Consider the following 20352-nt stretch of genomic DNA (forward strand, 5'->3'; position numbering starts at 1 on the left):
TCAAGGAATACACTTCCTCAGTGGTTTAATGTAATCAACATCACGAACAGGTTTAAAATTCAAATCCTTTTCCAAAAATCACCAGAAACGGCAATTAATACCCAGTCTAAGGTTTTTAAACACTAAATCAAAATGAGCAAAACAAGGCAACACATGCACACAGCTGAGCGAATGCACACTGTCATGCTGTTTGAATAAAATCGGCAGCTACACATCTGATCGATTAGTGGAGGAATAATTCATGTGAGGAAGCAGGTTTTGAAGTTGAGGAGGAAAACATGTGGACAAGGGAAAAGCATTGTCATCTAAGTTTCTCCTCTGAAGATAATGGACACACGCAGATACACACCACCGAGCACCGAGACGCCCTGTCGTCTAACTCGCAGGGGCTATTTTGGAGAGAGCCTTGAAGTGTGAAGAAACAGACTTGGAATGTTTCTCAGCAGACTCTCGTGAAAGCTACAGTGCCCCCTGGTGGCGAGGAGAATGTACAGTCTCAGTGTGGCATGAGAGCATGATTGTGATGTGTACGTTTGTTTTTATTGTTGACAGTGCTGATGGATGAAGGAGAGCACGTCGTCTTTAGACAGTTTGTCGGGGTTGATCCGCGTCTGGGAGTCATGAACTCGGACGCCTTCCTCCCAAGCCCAAAACAGCCTGTCTTGATGACACGCACTAAGAAACAGAAGAAAAATATCGAGAGAAACAAACAAAAACTGTTATGAATTAAGAAAGCATGTGATTTTATGAATGTGAATCCACTATGTTAGTCTTACTTTAAAAGTTTGGGTTCAGTATGTTTTTTTAGCAAGAAACTGATACTTTTATTTAGCAAGTGTGCATTAAAATGATCAAAGATAACAATATAGACTTGGACTCTTACAAAATATTTCTATTTTAAATAAAAGCTGATCTTTTGAACTTTTTGAAGAATCTTGAAAGAATATACCACAATTTAGACAAAAAATATAAAGCAGCACAACTGTTTTCAGCATTAACAATACGAAGAAATGTCTATTAAGCAGCAAATCTGCATATTAGACTGATTTTAAACGATTGTGACACTGAAGACTGAATTGAGTGATACAAACTCACAATTATGTTATTTTTCTCAGAATTGTGAGATATGAACTCACAATTGTGAGTTAAAAAGTCAGAATTGCATGATATAAAGTCAGATATGCAAGATATAAACTCGCAAATCTGACTTTTTCCTCAGAATTGTGTAATATAAACTTGCAATTCTGAGAAAAAAGTCTGAATTGTGAGTTATCTCAATTCTGACTTTATAACTTGCAATTGCGAGTTTATATCACGCAATTCTGAGGAAAAAATTCTGATTTGCTAGTTTATATCTTACGATTCTGACTTTTTCCTCAGAATTGCATGATATAAACTTGTTTGTCTTGTAATTCTGACTTTATAACTCACAATTGCAAGTTCATATCTCACAATTCTGACTTTATTTCTCAGAATTGCGAGTTTGTCTTGTAATTCTGACTATATAACTTGCAACTGCAAGTTTATATCACACAATTCTGAAGAAAAAGTCAGATTTGCTAGCTTTTATCTCGCAATTGTGACTATTTCTTAGAATCTCAAGTTTATTTCTCAGAATTGCGAGTTTGTGTGATATAAACTCGCAATTGCAAGTTATAAAGTCAGCATTACAAGACACACTCACAATTCTGACTAAATAAACTTGAGATTCTAAGAAATAATCACAATTGTGAGATAAAAGCTAGCAAATCTGACTTTTTCCTCAGAATTGCGTGATATAATCTCGCAGTTGCAAGTTATAAAGTCAGAATTACAAGACAAACTCGCAATTCTGAGAAACAGAATTGCAAGATATAAACAAGCATATCTGATTTTTTTTATCAGAATTGCGTGATATAAACTCGCAATTGCAAGTCAAAATTACAAGACAAACTCGCAATTCTGACTAAAACTTGAGATTCTGAGAAATAGTCAGAATTGTGAGTTATAAGCTAGCAAATTCTGTTTCTCAGAATTGCAAGTTTGTCTTGTAATTCTGACTTTATAACTTGCAATTGCGAGTTTATATCACGCAATTCTGAGGAAAAAGTCAGATTTGCTAGTTTATATCTTGCAATTCTGACTTTATTTCTCAGAATTGCAAGTTTATTTCTCAGAATTGTGAGTTTGTCTTGCAATTCTGACTTTATAACTTGCAGTTGCGAGTTTCTATCATGCAATTCTGAGAAAAAAAGTCAGATTTGCTAGTTTGTATCTCGCAATTATGACTTTATAACTCACAATTGTGAGTTCATATCTCTCAATTCTGAGAAAAAAAGTCTGAATTGTGAGATGAAAAGTGAGTATTACCTTAATTTTTTATTCAGTGCTAGAAACGGGCTTCCATAGAAAACAGTTCTTATAAACTGTAATAATATTTCACAATATTACTGGTTGTACTGTATTTTTCATCAAATAACTACAGCCTTGACAAGCCAAAGACGCTTTCAAAACATTAGAAAATATTACCAACCCCAAAATTTTGTACAGTAGTGAATGTATATAATTACAAATTAATTATTTGCTAAAAAGACAATTAAGATACATTTTAAGCTCACATAACCCTTTTGGAAAATAATTATTTTAAATTTAAAACAAAAGTTGCACATTCATGTTATGGAATGCCTTGCTTCATAGTACATAACTGTAAACATGACAGTCAAAACAGGAACAGCCAAAATTAGTTTCCATTGTAATCGAAAGCACGCCACAGCATGCTGCTTGTTTTAAACCCAGAACATTCCTTTATTAAACTACAGAGCAATAACTATCAGTTTCTGAGAAAAATCCAATACAATTAAAAAAGACATCAAAAAAGATGCTGGGGGTTTTCTTTGAAGGTCAGAAGTTACATAAAGGCCAGAAATATTTGTCCAATATCCTTACGAAAATTCTAGCTATGTAATGCAATTTTCCTGCTCAGGGCTTCAATCCAAAATCACTCCACAGTGTGGTCCCAGTCATGCAGGATTACTTCATATTGGCACTTTAATACTTACTGGAAAGGTGCCACAGAACCAGGCGGCAGTTCGTAAGTTGATTCTTTGGTCTGCTTGTTGTAGAAAAACTTTCTTTTAGAACTTTTGCTGAACGCCATGGTCCACGGGTCTGTCAAAAAGAGAAAATAATAATGACAAATTCATCTTTAAGGCGGCACTTCACTAATATAATCCTGTTACTCCATCCCTCTCTCTCACCATTAACTGTTTTGATGATGTAAAGGCCGCCAGGGAGGAAGTGACGGTCATCTCTGCCTGTGTACGACAGTCTTGGCATCCCACCTGAGCTCTTGGTTATCTTCATTTCCAACCTAAGCAAAAAAAAAAAAATAATGAAATAAAAATATATAATATCTGGTAACACTGTATAATAAGGTTTCATTAGTAGACATTAGTTAACTACTTTAGTTAAGATGAACTAAGAATGATTAATACTTCTACAGCATTTTATTCTTAGTTGATATTAATTTCCAACGCATTATTAAAATCAAAAATTGTGTTTGTACACATTAGTTAATGCACTGTGAACTAACATGAACAACTGTATTTTTATTAACTTACACTAACAAAGATGAATAAATACTGCAATAAATGTATTGTTTATTGTTTATTCATTGTTAGTTAATACATTAGCTAATGTTAACAAATGACTTTATTGTAAAGGGTTACTAAATATCTAATAAAAAAGTAATTGCTGTGGTTAAACAAACCTCACAAAGATCTTCTCCATCTCCTCTAACCTATAGACTTCTTTCACTCTAAAAAACACAGAGAGATTGCATGAATGAGGCTGAAACAGCAAGCATACTGATTTGCAGTATCATCATAAACATGAAAGATCCTGTCTAGGCTCTAGTAAAACACAGTATCTTCATTAATTTTACATACTGCACCCTCCAGTGTTCATAGGACTTCCTGGCCCCCAGGGCTGTCACTGACATGGCAATTAGCACAACCGCAAAGAGAAAGGAATATTACCGGATGGGGTTCATGTCTGGCCTGCTGGGTTTGGACACAGCTTTCACAAACTTCTCGGCCATCTGGATTCTGTACCAAGAACAAGATTTTTTTTTTACATTTCAGGTTTGTATTTAGATGATATTTAACCCTTATCAACAGCAACTAAAGCTGATTAGTGAGGTCAAAATATCAATCATACAAGATGGGAAATTTAATGCTAATAATATAATATACATTTACACAATCAGTCAAAAGTTTTTGAACAGTAAGATTTTCATGTTTTTTTAAAGAACATGTTTCTCTTCTGCTCACCAAGCCTGTATTTATTTGATCTAAATTGCAGCAAAAACAGTAAAATGTTTAAATATTTTTACTATTTCAATAACTGCTTTCTATTTGAATATATTACTCCAGTCTTCAGTGTTACATGATCCTTCAGAAATCATTGTAGTATGCTGATGCACTTTTCAAAAAACATTTTATTCTTGTTATTATCAATATTTTTTTTTCCAGATTCTTTGATGAATAGAAAGATCCAAAGATCTGAAATAATACGCTTTTTTCAAAAGCATGGAGTTAGTATAATTTTTTGTTGGGGAAAGAAATTATAGAAATTAATACTTTTATTTAGCAAGAATGCTTTAAATTGATCAAAAGTGATGATAACGACATTTATAATGTTACAAAATATTTTTATTTTTATATTCATTAAAGAAACCCGAAAAAATTCTACTCAGCTGTTTTCAACATAATAATAATAATAATAATAATAATAATAAATGTTTTTTGAGCAGCAAAAGAATATTAGAATTATTTCTGAAGGATCATGTGACTGCAGTAATGATGCTAAAAATGTACTAAATAGTAAAAATATTTCAAAATGTTACTGTTTTGCTGTATTTTGGATCAAATTAATGCAGGCTTGGTGAGCAGAAAGACTTCTTTAAAAAAAACCATTAAAAATTCTACTGTTCAAAAACTTTTGACTGGTAATCAATGCATACAAAAATCACTGATATTAATTGAAGATTTCTGAAACAGTTCCACAGGTTTTATAAAAGGTAAATTTAAGACTTTTTAAGACCTTTGTACGACAAAGTAAGACTTTAAGAATCTATTGAATCGAACACAACACATCAATATAGATGTAAATCTAAATGTCTTGTATTAGCAATGCTACAAAATTTTAAAGTAGTTTTTTTTATTTAAAAAAAAAAGAAGCTTGTGACAGCAATCAATATCTCTGCAACCAACCATTAGAATATGGAACTTAAATCTGATCACAGAGCAAAAAATTATTTTCTTTATCAGCATTTTTGTCTTGTTTTTCAGTGCAAAATTAAGTGAGTTTGAATAAAACAAGAACAAACAGCCTCAAAAATCAGACAGATTGACAGATTTTTGTGAACCTGGACCACAAAACCAGCCATAAGGGTCATATTGTCAAATTTGAGATTTATATATCTGAAAGCTGAATAAATAGGCTTTCCATTGATGTATGGTTTGTTAGGATAGGACAATATTTGGCCAAGAATATTTGAAAATCAGTAATCTGAGGGTGCCAAAAAATCTAAATATTGAGAAAATCGCCTTTAAAGTTGTCCAAATGAAGTTCTTAGCAATGCATATTACTAATCAAAAATTAAATTTTTACATATTTATGGTAGGACATTTACAAAATATCTTCATGGAACATGATCTTAAATCTCTTGATTTTTGCAATAAAAGAAAAATTTATCATTTTGACCCATACAATGTATTTTTTGGCTATTGCTACAAATATACCCGTGCTACTTAAAACTTTTTTGGGGGGCTAGGGTCACATTTGTTCTTGTTTTAAGCCAGACCTCAGTTAATTTTGCTCAGTTTCTCAGAAAACAAGATTATTTTCAATTCGCATGTCATGTAAATTCATTCTGATTTAATGATGGTTAGATATTTGTATTGGAAAACAAAACAAGATCAATACTAATAAGATATGCATGTTTTCTTTTTTTTTTCTTTTTTTGCAGTGCATGCAAATTTTGATGCCATGACTTTATGAATTTATGATGAATTTAAGATTTTTTGCTCCACTTTAATAATAAAAATATTCTGTTATTGTTTTCATGTCACAAAAAGCATTTTTGTGTAAATGTGTAATAATTTGGGAAAAGGTTCTGCAAAAGACCTCTGGTTGAAGTGTTGATCTCTGACATCAGTGCCATTGAGAACAAGAGCATCAAGAACGTGCACTGCGTTGATCCTTCTCTGGGCTTTTCCCTACAAGCACAGATGCAAAGAATCAATATAAAACTTCCTACAAATATGCATGTCATCATCACTACTTAAATAAGATAAGAGCTCCTTCCACTTATAGTATTAATATAAAGCTGTCATTCAACACAGCCTTCTCTACTCTCAACACTAATTCTCTCTGCTCACCTCCCCCTTCAGCTCCTGGACGATCTCTACACTCAGTAGTGTCTCTCTGGGCAGCTCCAGTTTGAAGTTCTCCAGCTTCTTCCAGCGTAACGGGGCTTTGCCGTCCCACGTGTAGATTTGAGATCTCTGCATATAAAAATAGGTTAGGCTTTTTCACTCGTAAAGCAGTATATATGGATACATGACCACAACACAATATAAATATAGGCTAAAATATATAAATATCACATTCAAAGACATTCCTTACCCCAAGTCCAAGGAGAAAAAGCTGTTCTCCTCCTCCCACAATGCACCTGTAGTCGAGTACGTGCTGTAGTTTTTCCAAATTTCCTGAGTTCAGTGCAATTGGCCTGGAACTGAAACTGTCCATATCTGAGCCCTGAGATACAAAAAGACAGTAAGTAGAGAAATATATGTATATTTCATTTTATATGAAACTCTCTCTCGCTCTTTTGGCATAATAACAAAAAGAAGTAACAAGAAGTCATATATATATATATATATATAAAGTCATATATATATATAAAACAAGAAATTATATTTTGCACATAGAAAAATATTTAGAGACATTACCCATCAAAATTCTCATTAATTCATCTGGAAAATTGTTTATTTTACTCATTTGAAGCCTAAATAGGCCTCTAAATAATACATGTCTTAAATAAGACATCTTTAATTTTAAAATGTTTAAAAAAAAAAGGCTAAATAAATAAATAAATCCTGTTATTTTCTCTTACACAATTTAAAAAGCACTACCAAATATCATAAATACATAAAAATCAAATTACAAATTAATAAAAAAAACAATAATAATATTACACATACACATACATATATATATATACATATATATATATATATTGACAAAAATAAGTAACAAGTAAAGAAGTCACCTACACATCATGTCAAAAAAACATTTTTTTATTGAAACAATTGTTTTTAATAAAAGAAAAAAAATTATTTTGCACAAAGAAAAAACATTTACCCTAAATAGGCCTTGAAATAATACATTTGTCTTAAATAAGACATCTTTCATTTTAAAATGTCAAAAAATAAACAAATAAATCATTCCTGTTATTTTCTCTTCACAAAATTTTAAAAGTACAACTAAATATCACAAAGTCATACAAATTAAAAATGAATAAAAAAAACAGTAATATTGCATATATATATTCATTCATTTTAAAATGTCAAAAAGTAAATAAATCATTCCCGTTATTTTCTCTTCACAAAATTTAAAAAGTACAACTTAATATCACAGTCATAGAAATTAAAAATTTTAATTAAAAATTTAAAAATTTAAAAACTAAAATTAAAAAACAATAATATATATATATATATATATATATATATATATATATATATATATATATATATATATATATATATATATATATATATATATGTGTGCATAAAATGTATTTAAAAACTTGCATAAAAGTAAAAATTACTTAAAAAACAAACTGCAATAAAAAAAAAATAAAACACAATAAATTATATTTTGCACAAAGAAAATACATTTAAAGACATTATCCCTCAAAATGCTCATTAATTCATCTGGAAAATGTAGTTTATTTTACTCTAAATATTACTCTAAATGGGCCTCTAAATAATACATATTAAAATACATAAAATCTATAATTTTAAAATGTCAAAAAAAAAAAAGTAAAAAAAAGTAAAAAAAAGTTATAAATAAATAAATTCTCTCGTCACAAAATACATAAATTCTAATTTTTCCCATTTTATTTTGGGGTAAACTATAGGGGTGCAACGGATCGTAGATGATCCGTGATCCGTACAGACCAGCCCCCACGGTTCGGCACGCATGTGATTCGCGGATTAACTGTTAAATTTAACCATCATAGAGTAAAAGTTTATCATTTGCACATGTTTTGTCTTGCCAATTGACCAATTCAAACAGTTTAAAACCATTGCAGCAGAAGAGACGCTGTTTTTTTTTTATTTTTTTTTTTTACCGCTGCCGCACACACCAAAAGCGAGCACGCACACAGAGAGAGAGAGAGAGAGAGAGAGAGAGAGAGAGAGAGAGAGAGAGAGAGAGAGAGAGAGGGGCGCTTTTCAGACTGCGCGATTCACACAGATTGATTTCTCTTTAACTTCTATTTAAATGGAAACGTACATACAAAGTCATGTCTAAATACCCGTTTTGGTATTCTGGTAAACACAGTCGGTTATGTCTTCAGTGAACCGAAACAGCTGAGAAAGAGATGCGTGCCAGTATTAGGTACGTGCATTAGGCCTTAAAGAGACAGCATCCTATAAATACCTGCAGTGAGAAGCACTAGTTATTTTACAATTAATTATTACATTTCTGCACCTGAATACTAGGGTTATTGATTTAATTAGTATTAGTATTATTAACTTTATGTTGTATTCATCTACACTTGTCATTTGTGTAATTGTTCTTGTTTTGTTACTGACTTTATTAGTTAAGCTAATAGTTTTTGCTTTGGATTAGAAGTACTTAAAGTAAGCATTCGGTAATTAATAAAAAACTAACTTTTTTCTTGTTTCGTTTGTTTTTTGCTGATCCGAAAAATGATCCGATCTGTGACACAAAATCCGTGATATGATCCGAACCGTGAGTTTTGTGATCCGTTGCACCACTAGTAAACTATGACCCTGACATTGTAGGCTTCATGTGATTCACCCACTTTGCTCTTCTACTGTAGAACATCCTCTTCTACACGTCCACAAGAGCATTACCATATTCCCAGCTAACTTCTCAAAGCCCACACACACACTCTTACCTTCACAAGCTCATAAAACTTTGTTTTCGGATCTGATGTTGAAGGAGTGACTCTGGCTTTATCCGGAACCTGCACAAAGATAAAAGACATTCAAGGTCTCAATCATTCAAATCTGCATCAGTCTGTCCTTACAGAAACCTACGCAAAACAATGTTCTTTGAAATCATTCAGACAGCACCACAAAGCACTAAACCAAATTTTAGTCCCCTATGAAGCTGGTGGCTATAGCGTTTGGACTCACCCCCCACAGTTTGAGGCATTCTTTGCGGATGTCTGCTTGCCTGGCCTCAAACAGTGTCCTAGAAAGACACAGCCTTGTCAGTGACGCTTATAGAGATTCAGACACGTGTGCACCAACAAATAAAAGAGAGTTTGAAATGAATGCCCTGAAACACACCAGAGGAAGAATGTGTGACTCACGTATCTCTGACGTACGCGTGGATCTTAGCCAGCGCTTTGATCTGTACTGCACAATGGCTGCAAGACAAGGGATCAGAGTTCAATAAACAAACCTAAGCATGAGAGAATGCATCGAGAGAGCCAGAGGGAGAGACAAAAGAGGTTCAGAAAGTGACAGCGATACCTTTCATTGGAGTTGATCATGTATTGGAAGAAGTCAGTGTCTCCTTTAATGATGTCCAGAGGGACGACTTCAGTAACGTCTCTGTCTGAGTGTCTGAAGTGATTCAGTTTCAGGTTGATGGCGAACATGTATTCTCTGACAGCATCAGTGCCTGGCTTTAAACTCTTGCACACAATATATCTGCAAGCAGACAGCATTAAAATTCAGTCTCTCATGCTCATTAACCAATAGTGACATTAGTGACATTTGTGCATTAACAAAGAAATTTCAGCATCATTACTCCAGTCTTAAGTGTAACATGATCCTTCAGAAATCATTCTAATATGCTGATTTGCTGTTCAAGAAATATTTTTATTAGAGGTTCAAGTGCGTAGTGATGAAACCCTATTGCAATTGTTAGAACGGCCAAGGATCAACAATCTCCAAGTAATACTGATCGTGCAGACCAAAACGTAAGTGGTTGAGACTTAAAACTTGGAGGGATGGTAGTACTCACACCACCATCAACGTCAATAATGCTTGCCCTAGTCGGCCTGAGGGGGGTGCTACAGCTATCAGGCGAAATTTTCAGGTATTTTGGATTTTTTGAAAATTCTACTTTTGCAAACTAGTCCTAGGTTTTTCGCCTGATCGGGAATAATTATTAAAAAAAAGTTCAACTTTCGACTCACCGTCACAAAGGGACACCAAAACAGTTGAAAGGGGCAGTCCACTTTTAGTAAAATGGCAATAATTTCTGAACTTAATGAGATATCCTCACCAAACTCAGAGCGCGTATGTAAGATGTCACAGGGAAAAAAAAATCGCGTATCTTGGCCACTTCTTGGCGCTATAAGAGGGGGAAAAATAAATAAAAATGGTTGTAACTACGCAACCATTTGTCCTATCAACAAGAAAATCGATGTGCACAATGTTGGTCCAAAGTGCCACAAGTGTCTATAAGTACATTTGCGTATCGCAAAAAAAAAACATGGCCACCATTGGCAAAATGAATTTTGAGCACCTATTTTAGAAGGTTAACGAAACTCGGTGGGCCTGCGTGACTCACGGCCCCAAAGGTCTGTGAGAAATCAGAAAAAAAAATGGCCACTGGAGGCGATATTGCATTTCTCAAGGGCGTAAACAATTGTACATTGCACGGTTTTTCGTGCAAATACATGTAATATTTGTTTCATATGATAGAACTCCTCTTTCTGGAAAACTTTGCCTCAAGAACCACTGCTGTCAATCAAATTGTTTGTCAAATGATTTAGAAGATGTAAAATACCTACTTTTGCGAATTAGTCCGAGGTTTTTTGCCCAGTCGGAACCAAACCAGTGCAGAAAGATTCTCTGGAGAGCGAATTTCAATAATTATAAATAAAAAATCACCTCACCATTGCTAAGGGACTCTAAAACATCTGAAAGGGGCGGGGCCATTTTTAGTAAAATGCCTGTCACTCCTAAACAGAATGAGATATCCTCGCCAAACTCAGAACGCTTATGCAGGAGCTCAATCTGAGGTCACAGGAAATAAAATATGTGACATTTGCGTCTCTCAAAAAAGCATGGCCGACATTGGCTAATGAAGTTTGAGCACCTATTAGACAAGGTTAACGGAGGCCGATTGGACGAAACTCTGGACCTGTTTGACTCACGGCCCCAAAAGTTTGTGAGAGATTTGAAAGAGATAAACTGATATCAATAAGGTGATATCGCATTTTTCAAGGGCGTAAACGATTGTACATTGCATGTACACTTCACAAATACATGTAATATTCGTATCATATGATAGAACTCGTCATTCCGGACAACTCTGCCTCTAGAACCACTGCTGTCAATCAAATAGGTTGTTAAAAAAATTGAGAAGATGTAAAAAACCTACTTTTGCAAACTAGTCCTAGGTTTAGATAAAAGAGTCCAGATAAAAAATTATCTGGACTCTCTAGGTCAATAGTTATGAAAAAAAGAAAAAAAATTTACCTTTTGGAAAGCTATAACAGGGTCATTTAGAAAAAGGGGCCTGTCCAAATTTACCCAAAATCCGATAAAGCCTAATGGAAAACTCAAAACTTCACGAAACCTGGTGAGCATATGCGACAGGTAATTCTAAACCATCATGCAAAGTTTTGAAGGAGATCGGACCACAGCTGGCACTATAGTCATAACCATTAGAAAACATAATATTTCTACCTGGATTACCTGTTTTTAGGTGGTTACAATCAGTGTTACCGCTGTGCTGCTTAATATTTTTTGGAAATTGTGATACACTACAAAAAAAAAATTAATTACATTTTTACTTAGGAAATGCTACAAAAGATTTCCCCTATTCATTAAACAATCCTGAAAAAATCTGACAGCTTTGCATCACAAGAATAAATTACATTTTAAACTATATTAAAATAGTATGAAATCCAAATTAGTCCAAACTTATGATTGGCAGTGTAAATCAAAAATAAATCAAATGTAGCATTAAAGTTTCAGCCAATTTTGGCATATTCAAGTGGGGAAAATGCATATATTGTTATGCTGAACAGAGAAACCCAGGTATATAAGGTCCAATGCCCACTGCCAGCAGCTTTCTCACATCCCCAAAGGTCTCTCACTCTTTTAAAGTAAGTCATGGACAATAAACACACACCTCTCCGAATTGGCAGGCCGGCTGGTGACGGGTTTGAAGAGCGAGATCCTCTCGAAGCAGAGGTACAGCAAATAAATCAAGCCCACGCTGAATGGTGTAAACAGGTCAAATGTCTTGCACACAAAATGGCCTCCTGTAAAACACAAAGATTTGTGTTGAGTATAGAAATAGAAATAGAAGCAGAAGTGTTTAAATAATAACATTCACCTATTCAAATCAACCATATAATGCAAAACATTTAATCTTAACATATAGTCAAACCAAAATTTATTCAGACTCCTATAAAATTTCTTACATTGTCACAGATTGTTCACTATAGTTTAGAAAATGGTAATAAAATATGACAACAACTCTGGTGTGTTTCAGGGCAACAAAGAGTTAACCTGTGTCAGAACAAACTCATCTTGATAATGTCGGATATCTTTGATAGAAAGGTATGTAAAAAACATGGTCAGGTCAAGGTGACAAATTTAAGTTTTGGTCCCAAATTTTTACTGGTAGTCCACTGTATGAAGAATTTTTGGGCATAATATATCACAGTTTACTTTATTTTGCTATCCTTACTTACATAAACTGTAATGTCCTGCATCCATTATAAAAAATAAAAATAAAAAAAATATAAAAAATTATATCTGGTGTCTGAATAATTTTTGGTTTGACTGTAGGTCATTTCTATAATTTTAAAGGGACATTTAAAAAAAAAAAGCATGTTTAAATAAAAAGTAAGAGAAACTATGAAAAAATGTTCATGTAAAACTAAACACACTTTTGACTAAAAAAAAGTGGACTTCAGAAAAAAAATATTAAAAAAAAAAAAAAAAAATATATATATATATATATATATATATATATATATATATATATATATATATACTCTAGAAAGGTTTAAAAACAGGGCTCTTCGATGCTAGAACCGTAAAAAGTATTACCGTTGATCGTTGATTTGATACACCTAAAATTAGCTCTCAAGTAGCCAAGTCTTCTCTCAGTCATATAATTACCTTCCTAATTACAGGATTTCAGAATAAACAGACTCACGTCTGGGCGCATCCCAAGATAAAATCCAAACTGATCTGAGACAAGGCTGTACAATAATATCAAGGGAAGAAAAGGCATTAAATAATCTTCAAAGCCTTGAGAAAGACATCATTAAAGAGACGAGATCATTTGGAACCTCTGTAAAAGAACTGGCTGTCCTCCAAAATGGAATGTCTGGGACTGAAGAAAAGCCATGAGACCTATAGTAACCCAAAAGAAGATACAGTGTGCCGCGACAAAGATGGAAGGCGCACTATTGATGTCGATCGTCCCTAGAGTGGAGCATGACCAAGCTTTAATGATGCTTCTTTAACATCAGGGGAATGAAACCTTAAAATAGATTAAGTGAAACGAAAAACATCCTTGAGGAATTTTGAGGGATTTAACCAGGAAGATAATTTATCTTCCAATAAGAAAATGGCCAAATCATACATAAAAAGCCACAAAAAATGGTGGCCAATAAATATCCAGACCTCCATTCAAACATCTATGGAATAAAACTGCTAATCTCAAATGAATACAATCCAATTTGAACCATCTTTCAACCATTTCCATATAATTTACTCACCCCTATGTCATCCTAGACATTCTTTCTTTCTTCGTTCGAACAGAGGTTTTTGAGTAAAACATTCCAGGATTTTTCCCATATAGTGGAATTCAATGGGAGCCAACAAGTTGAAAGTCCAAACTGCAGTTTCAATTCAGCTTCGAAGGGCTCTACATGATCCCAGCCGAATAATAAGAGTCTTATGTAGCAAAACCATCTGTCAATTTCTAAAAACTGGGGTCGCGTAGAGCCCTTTGAAACTGCACTGAAACTGCAATTTGGACCTTTACCCCATTGGCCACCATTGAAGTCCAAGATATGTATAAAAAAAAATAATAAAATTTTTTTTTTTTTTTAATTAATTTCTTTGCGACTAAAGAAAGAAGCACATGAACATCTTGGATGACATGGAGGTGAGTAAATTATCAGGATTTTTTTTTTTTGGATCAGGGTCAGGGTTTCACATCTATCTAAAGAGCAGAACATTTTATTTATTGGTAATAGAATACAGAGTGCTAGTATTATAGGGTCGTTTTTTTTTTTTTTTGTTTTTTTTTTGCTTTTTAATAAATAAAAAGTAGATAATATAGCTGCAAGCAGCAATTACCAGAGTTCAAGCATTTAAGGCAGTTAAACATTATGTAGCAAGTCAATGATTTATAAAAGCATTTTTGGCAAATTCAGGTAATTTAACATAGAAATATAATGTTTTTAATGTTTATTGCTGTTATAGTGCCAGCTGTGGTCCAACCTCCTTAAAACTTTGCAAAGTTTGTTTACAATCACTGGTTGCATGTGCTCAGCAGGTTTTGTGAAGTTTTGAGTTTTCTTTTAGACTTTATAGGATTTTGGGTAAATATAGCTTCCCAGAGGGTAAATTTCAACTTGTTTTTTAAAAATGATTGACCTAAAGAGTCCAGATTAAGTGAAAAAACTTGGACTAGTTCGCAAAAGTAGGTTTTTTACATTTCAGCACTTTAGGATTTCAGCACAATGAACCCCTAAAAGCAGAAATAGAATAGGAAGTGCTAGTGTTAGATGGTGAAGTGTAGATGGAAGACACAATACCTGGTCTGACGACAGACATGGCAGTGAGGAACTGACACAGAAGAAGCTGTTTACTCAGAATCTCCTGAATGTTCTCTTGGCCCTCCACAGAAAAACCCTGATGAGCAACACACCATCAGAATATATATCGACCAATCAACAGCAATATTCACATTTCAACCAATCACAGAAAAACATGTCTTACCCCATCTGCCATTAAGAAGTGCAGGCCCCGCCCCTCAGTGCTGTCTAACACAAAGTTACGAAATGCAGTGATGTTTTCTGGCCGCGTGATGTCACCATCGCCCTCAATCCCACCCTCACCTGAAACAACGGTAATGCGACATTTACAATTAAATGAAATCACATATTAATATACCTTAAAATGTCATTTATTCCTGTGATGCAAAGCAGTCATTACTTCAGTCTTCAGTGTCACATGATCCTTCAGAAATCATTCTAATATTATGATTTGGTGCTCAAGAAACATTTCGTATTATTATGAATGCTGAAATCAGTTGCTCTACTTAATATTATTACCCTATCATTGAAAATGTTCAGGGTAAGTAAGATTAAAAAATGTTGAAACTGAAACTCATACCATAATAGGCCTCAAAGAGCTCGCTGGGAGCAGCATAGAAATCTTCCAGTTTAAAATCATTGGCTCCTTTGAGCGTCATCCCAAAACCTTTTGCATGCCAGCGCCGCCGCCACAACACATACTCTGAAAATCCTCCTGGTCCTGCGCATACGTCTCCAAAATACAGCAACTCACCATCCTTATCACGAGTCTGGGGCTTCTACATACATAGACATCAAATTCAGAAATGTAGTTACAGCATATATTTAATTCTGGAATGCTGTGTACTTGTGGACTCACCCCTTGAGAGTCCTTTGGGTTAGTGAACATGTAGTCAAAAACATGATCCATGTTCGCCATCTTCATAGCAGCTCTGAGGACAAAATAGAGAGTTTTTTTTTTTCTTCTTCTTTTAAAAAGATGCTTCTGTTATTACCTTGTATGCATGTGGAGACACCACCCACCTGTTGAGAAAGAAAGCTCCTCGGATTGTTTCATAAGGGTTTGATCGAGTACGTGCTCTCCTCATCTCCTCGCCCTCCAAGTCATCAAACACAGTCTAAAAAGAAATGCAATAAAAAAGACGTGTACATTTTTACCAGACACAGTGCACAATATGCTTTGGTCTTATGCAGGACATGTTTGATACTCACCTTGCAGCGTAGAAGGAGATGCAGTAGATTCCCTGAGCAAAATTCAGTTTCATCTTCAATCTTTAATTTTTTCTGAAAATACAAGCGTAGGTATACATATAAGCTTGGAAAGCTGATTTTTGCATATGAATGTGACAGTAAAGACATTTTCAAATAAATGCTGTTCTTTTCAACTTTCTATTTATTAAATGATAAATGTATCAATTATTGAGCAGCACAACAGTTATCCTCATTGATAAGAAATGTTTGTCGAGCAACAAATCAGCATATTAGAATGATTTCTGAAGGATCGTTGGTCATTTTCAAATAAAACACTGTTATTTTAAATTGTAATTAACAATATAACTGTTTTTACTGTATTTTATTATTCTTATTAAACAGTACAATTTCAAAATGTTTATACTATTTAAAATAACTGTTTTATATTTGAATATATTTTAAAATGTAATTTATTCCTGTGATCAAAGCAAAATTTTCAGCATTATTACTCCAATACTCAGTTTTACATGATCCGTCAGAAATCATCATAATATGCTGATTCAAGAAAAATTATTATTATCAATATTTAAAACAGCTGAGTACATTTTTTTCAGGATTATTTAATGAACAGAAAGATCCAAAGATCAGCATTCGAAAGCTTGGAGTCAGTATTTTATTTTATTTTTATTTTTTTTAGAAATTAATACTTTTATTTTGCAAGAATGCTTTAAATTGATCAAACTTGATAAAGAGTAGACATTTATAATGTTACAAAAGATTTCTTTTTCAGATAAATGCTGTTCTTCTGAACTTTCGATTTATCAAGGAAACCTGAAAAAATTCTACTCACCTGATTTCAACATAATAATAATGATAAATGCATTTTGAGCAGCAAATCAGAATATTATAACTGGAATAATGACGTTAAAAATCAGCTTTGATATAACAGGAATAAATAAAGTTTAAATAAATATATACATTTAAACAAGAGACAACAAATAACTGAGACAAATAGCTTCAGTTAGATGCTGATTAATCATTTTTTATCATAGAAAGATCATAAAAAGATCATTTATCATACAAGAATGAGCATTTGATGTTAAACATGTGCAGCAATACCTGGCCCACAGCCATCCAATCCCTCAGCTCATCTGAATCTGGAATCTCAGGAGAACTTTCTGGAAACCACGTCACTGCTTCTATAGCACTTGGCTGAGAGTAAAAATGAAAAATGAGGAAGAAATAATGTTCCTGGACTCCTACGATTTATGTTTTAATATTGAAGAAACATTCTGGAAATGTTGTTGTACCTCCGGCTCATCTTCCCAGTCTACATTGAGGTCGCCCTGGAAGCCCTTCAGGGTCAGACCCAAACCTCGCCTACCACGCTGGGTTGACGCTTCTACAATCTCTCGCCGTCCTTGACCGTACTTTCCCAAACCCTCGCCTACTCTGAAACCCATTTTGGCCTGAAGGAAAGAGAGGAGGAGACCATTTTAATATGTGTGTGTGTTAATATGAGTTTGAATATAAAGTAAAAGAATGACAGGAGGTGCTTATTTTACCATGAGTTTCTGAGAGACATTGTTATACATAGCGAATTTAGAAGAGGTGTCGTCAGAGGCATCGTTGCCCTCAGCATTCTGGGAATTAGAAGGTCTGGAGAAACTGGGCTTGTGATCCTCAACATCGCTGAGTGACTCACTCTGACTTGAGTCTGGGAGACAAAACAATAAAAATGGTTGCATAAACTTACATTATCAAACAAATATGGCCATGCAAATTAGTGTCACACGGAAACTCTTCTCTAACCCTGACTGGTGGTTCTTTGAGAAGACTCCTCATCTTCATCAGATGAGTCCTCACGGACAACCTTCCTCTTCTTCAGAGGCTCGTCCGACGCTGGTGCCCCTCTCTTCATCTTAAATTCAGGAAATCCAAGAACCTGTATTCGTTCAAAAAAATGATTAGAACCCAAAACAAAGATGCATAACATGGACGGATAAATTCAACAATCATCAACATTTGAGGTTAACATTTATAACAAATAAAAGAGTGTATATTTTGTTTATTTTAAGTGGTAACAGATGTTTTACCATTTAAAATTTCATTTGCTTTAGCCAGTTTATTTTTTAGAACAAGACACCAGAGGCAAATAGGGTTTAAAAAAATTACATCATTATGCACTGCCAGTCAAATTTTTTTAATGTTTCATAAAGAATTGTCTTCTGCTTGCCAAGCCTGCTTTTATTTGTTTCAAAACACAGCAAAAGAAGTAATATTGTGACATATTTTTACTATTTAAAATAACCATTTTCTATTTGAATATTTTAAAATGTAATATATTTTTGTGATCAAAACTTTCAATATTACTCCAGTCTTCAGTGTCACATGATCCTTCAGAAACAATTCTACTATGCTGATTTGCATTTTTTAGTATTATTATTATTATTATCAATATTTAAAACAGTTGGGTATATTTATTCAGGATTTTTGATGAATAGAAAGATCCAAAGATCAGCATTTATCTGAAATAAAAAGCTTTTGTAACATTATACACACAGAAATGATAGAAATTAATCATTTTATTTACCAATGATGATTTTAATTTAATCAAAAGTGATGATATAAACATTTGTAATGTTACAAAATATTTCTATATGCTGTTCTTCTGAACTTTCTATTCATCAGGGGGAAAAAACTAAAAAAAAAGTGTTTTCCTCATTCAGCAAATTAGAATGATTTCGGAAGGATCATATGACTGGAGTAATGATGCTAAAAATTCAGCTGTGAAATCACAGGAATAAATTACATTTTAAAATATATTCAAATAGAAAATAGTTTTTTAAATAGTAAAAATATTTCTAAATTGTTTTTGCTGTACTTTGGATCAAATAAATGCAGGCTTAGTGAGCAGAAGAGACTTAGTGTACTTTCCCAACTGACTGCTTTGCATTTTTTTCAGAAATGTTTTATCTAAAAATGCATATAAGATACTACCAGATTATATTTTCAATGATTCACATACATTTCTAGATGTGAAATCTAAATATTAAATAAAGCCAGGTTCAACATTCTTCTTTTAATCACTTTATAAATCAGAAAATACTGTCAACAGGCAAAAATAGTACATTTTTAATTTAAAATAGAATAACTTTCTTTTTTTTACAATGGTATTGCTTGTAGTGTCTTGCATTAAAAATCAAATATTCCACACTGCATCTCAGTTAATAAGCTCATAAGAAGCTGTAAGCTTAATAATTATAAAAGAATCAACTAAATGCGACCTAAATGTTTTACATCGAGTACAGTCTGTCACATATGGCAGCTACCCATATAACGTTAAGTAAATAAATGTGAAGCTGGAATTCTTTAATTTTTTTCATCGAGTCATTCTCTACATTTAAAATGATAAAACCAACCTTCAAATGTGATATTAATATTTCAATTCATTATAATCTATACATTTCCTTCCAAAGACTCTCAACATGCATACATTCAAGTGAAAACTAAAGGTAAAATTAAGAGTAATAAAAGGCAAAACAGGCGCCAAGCAGGACATGTATCATTTATTTCTTCCATTACATTAAAATTAAGCTAAAGTGAATTATTCATTTTTATTCTATTTCGGTTTTCGATGTCTATTTCGGTTTAAAATGTGCCATAATGAAACTGATTCATCTAAATGTATCATCCTTGCTAACGCATTTATATAAATATTTTAATTTATTGGGGGATTTTGCAAATAATATGGTCTTTGAAACATAATTGTGTGACATAAACAAAGTGAAATCAACACTCAGCTTCTTAGGTTTCGATTTCACAAGAAATGATGCTGCGACACTCGTAAACATACCCAAAAGGAAATACGCAGCTATAATCCTGAATCACCTCCACAATGTAAACTCATATTTGTATCCAATCCGTGCAATTTCTTGACAATTTCTGCTTTTTGTTCTATTTCAAATGTCAAATCTGACCCGCGTTCCACTTTCAGTGGGTCTTACCGTGCTGCTGGCGCATGATAATTGCGTCACCAAAGGGGTTGAACAGCAAATGCCTGAAAGCTACATGATAAATTAGGTTGTGTGTCGACACAAACTTACGGCAAA

General features: G+C 33.4%; 1 protein-coding gene across 1 annotated transcript; it reads right to left on the minus strand.

The window, feature by feature from the left end:
- On the minus strand, positions 1-20246 carry cmtr1 (cap methyltransferase 1). Its single transcript, XM_073823059.1, has 24 exons — positions 20097-20246; positions 18053-18185; positions 17806-17957; positions 17551-17709; positions 17360-17452; positions 16262-16333; positions 16073-16167; positions 15909-15981; positions 15630-15828; positions 15234-15352; positions 15050-15146; positions 12397-12529; positions 9777-9956; positions 9614-9670; positions 9435-9492; positions 9194-9262; positions 6670-6801; positions 6423-6548; positions 6169-6260; positions 4017-4085; positions 3749-3796; positions 3237-3349; positions 3039-3147; positions 1-675 (listed from the first exon to the last, which is right to left on the minus strand). Exons 2-24 carry the CDS (start codon positions 18159-18161, stop codon positions 540-542), a joined length of 2490 nt encoding a protein of 829 aa, XP_073679160.1. The 5' UTR covers positions 18162-18185; positions 20097-20246; the 3' UTR covers positions 1-539.
- Positions 20247-20352: the final 106 nt, after the last annotated feature.

Source organism: Garra rufa, chromosome 18, assembly GCF_049309525.1.
Source record: "Garra rufa chromosome 18, GarRuf1.0, whole genome shotgun sequence".
In the NCBI taxonomy this organism is placed as follows: domain Eukaryota; kingdom Metazoa; phylum Chordata; class Actinopteri; order Cypriniformes; family Cyprinidae; genus Garra; species Garra rufa.

Bases quoted from the DNA above. Each gene is read 5' to 3' on its own strand.
- cmtr1 (XM_073823059.1), bottom strand. From the start codon at position 18,161: ATGAAGAGAGGGGCACCAGCGTCGGACGAGCCTCTGAAGAAGAGGAAG. The intron at 15,829-15,908 runs GTGAGTCCACAA...CTATGTATGTAG, and splicing joins ACCCAAAGGACTCTCAAGGG to AAGCCCCAGACTCGTGATAA. The intron at 9,957-12,396 runs GTGTGTGTTTAT...GTCTGCTTGCAG, and splicing joins CGGCCTGCCAATTCGGAGAG to ATATATTGTGTGCAAGAGTT.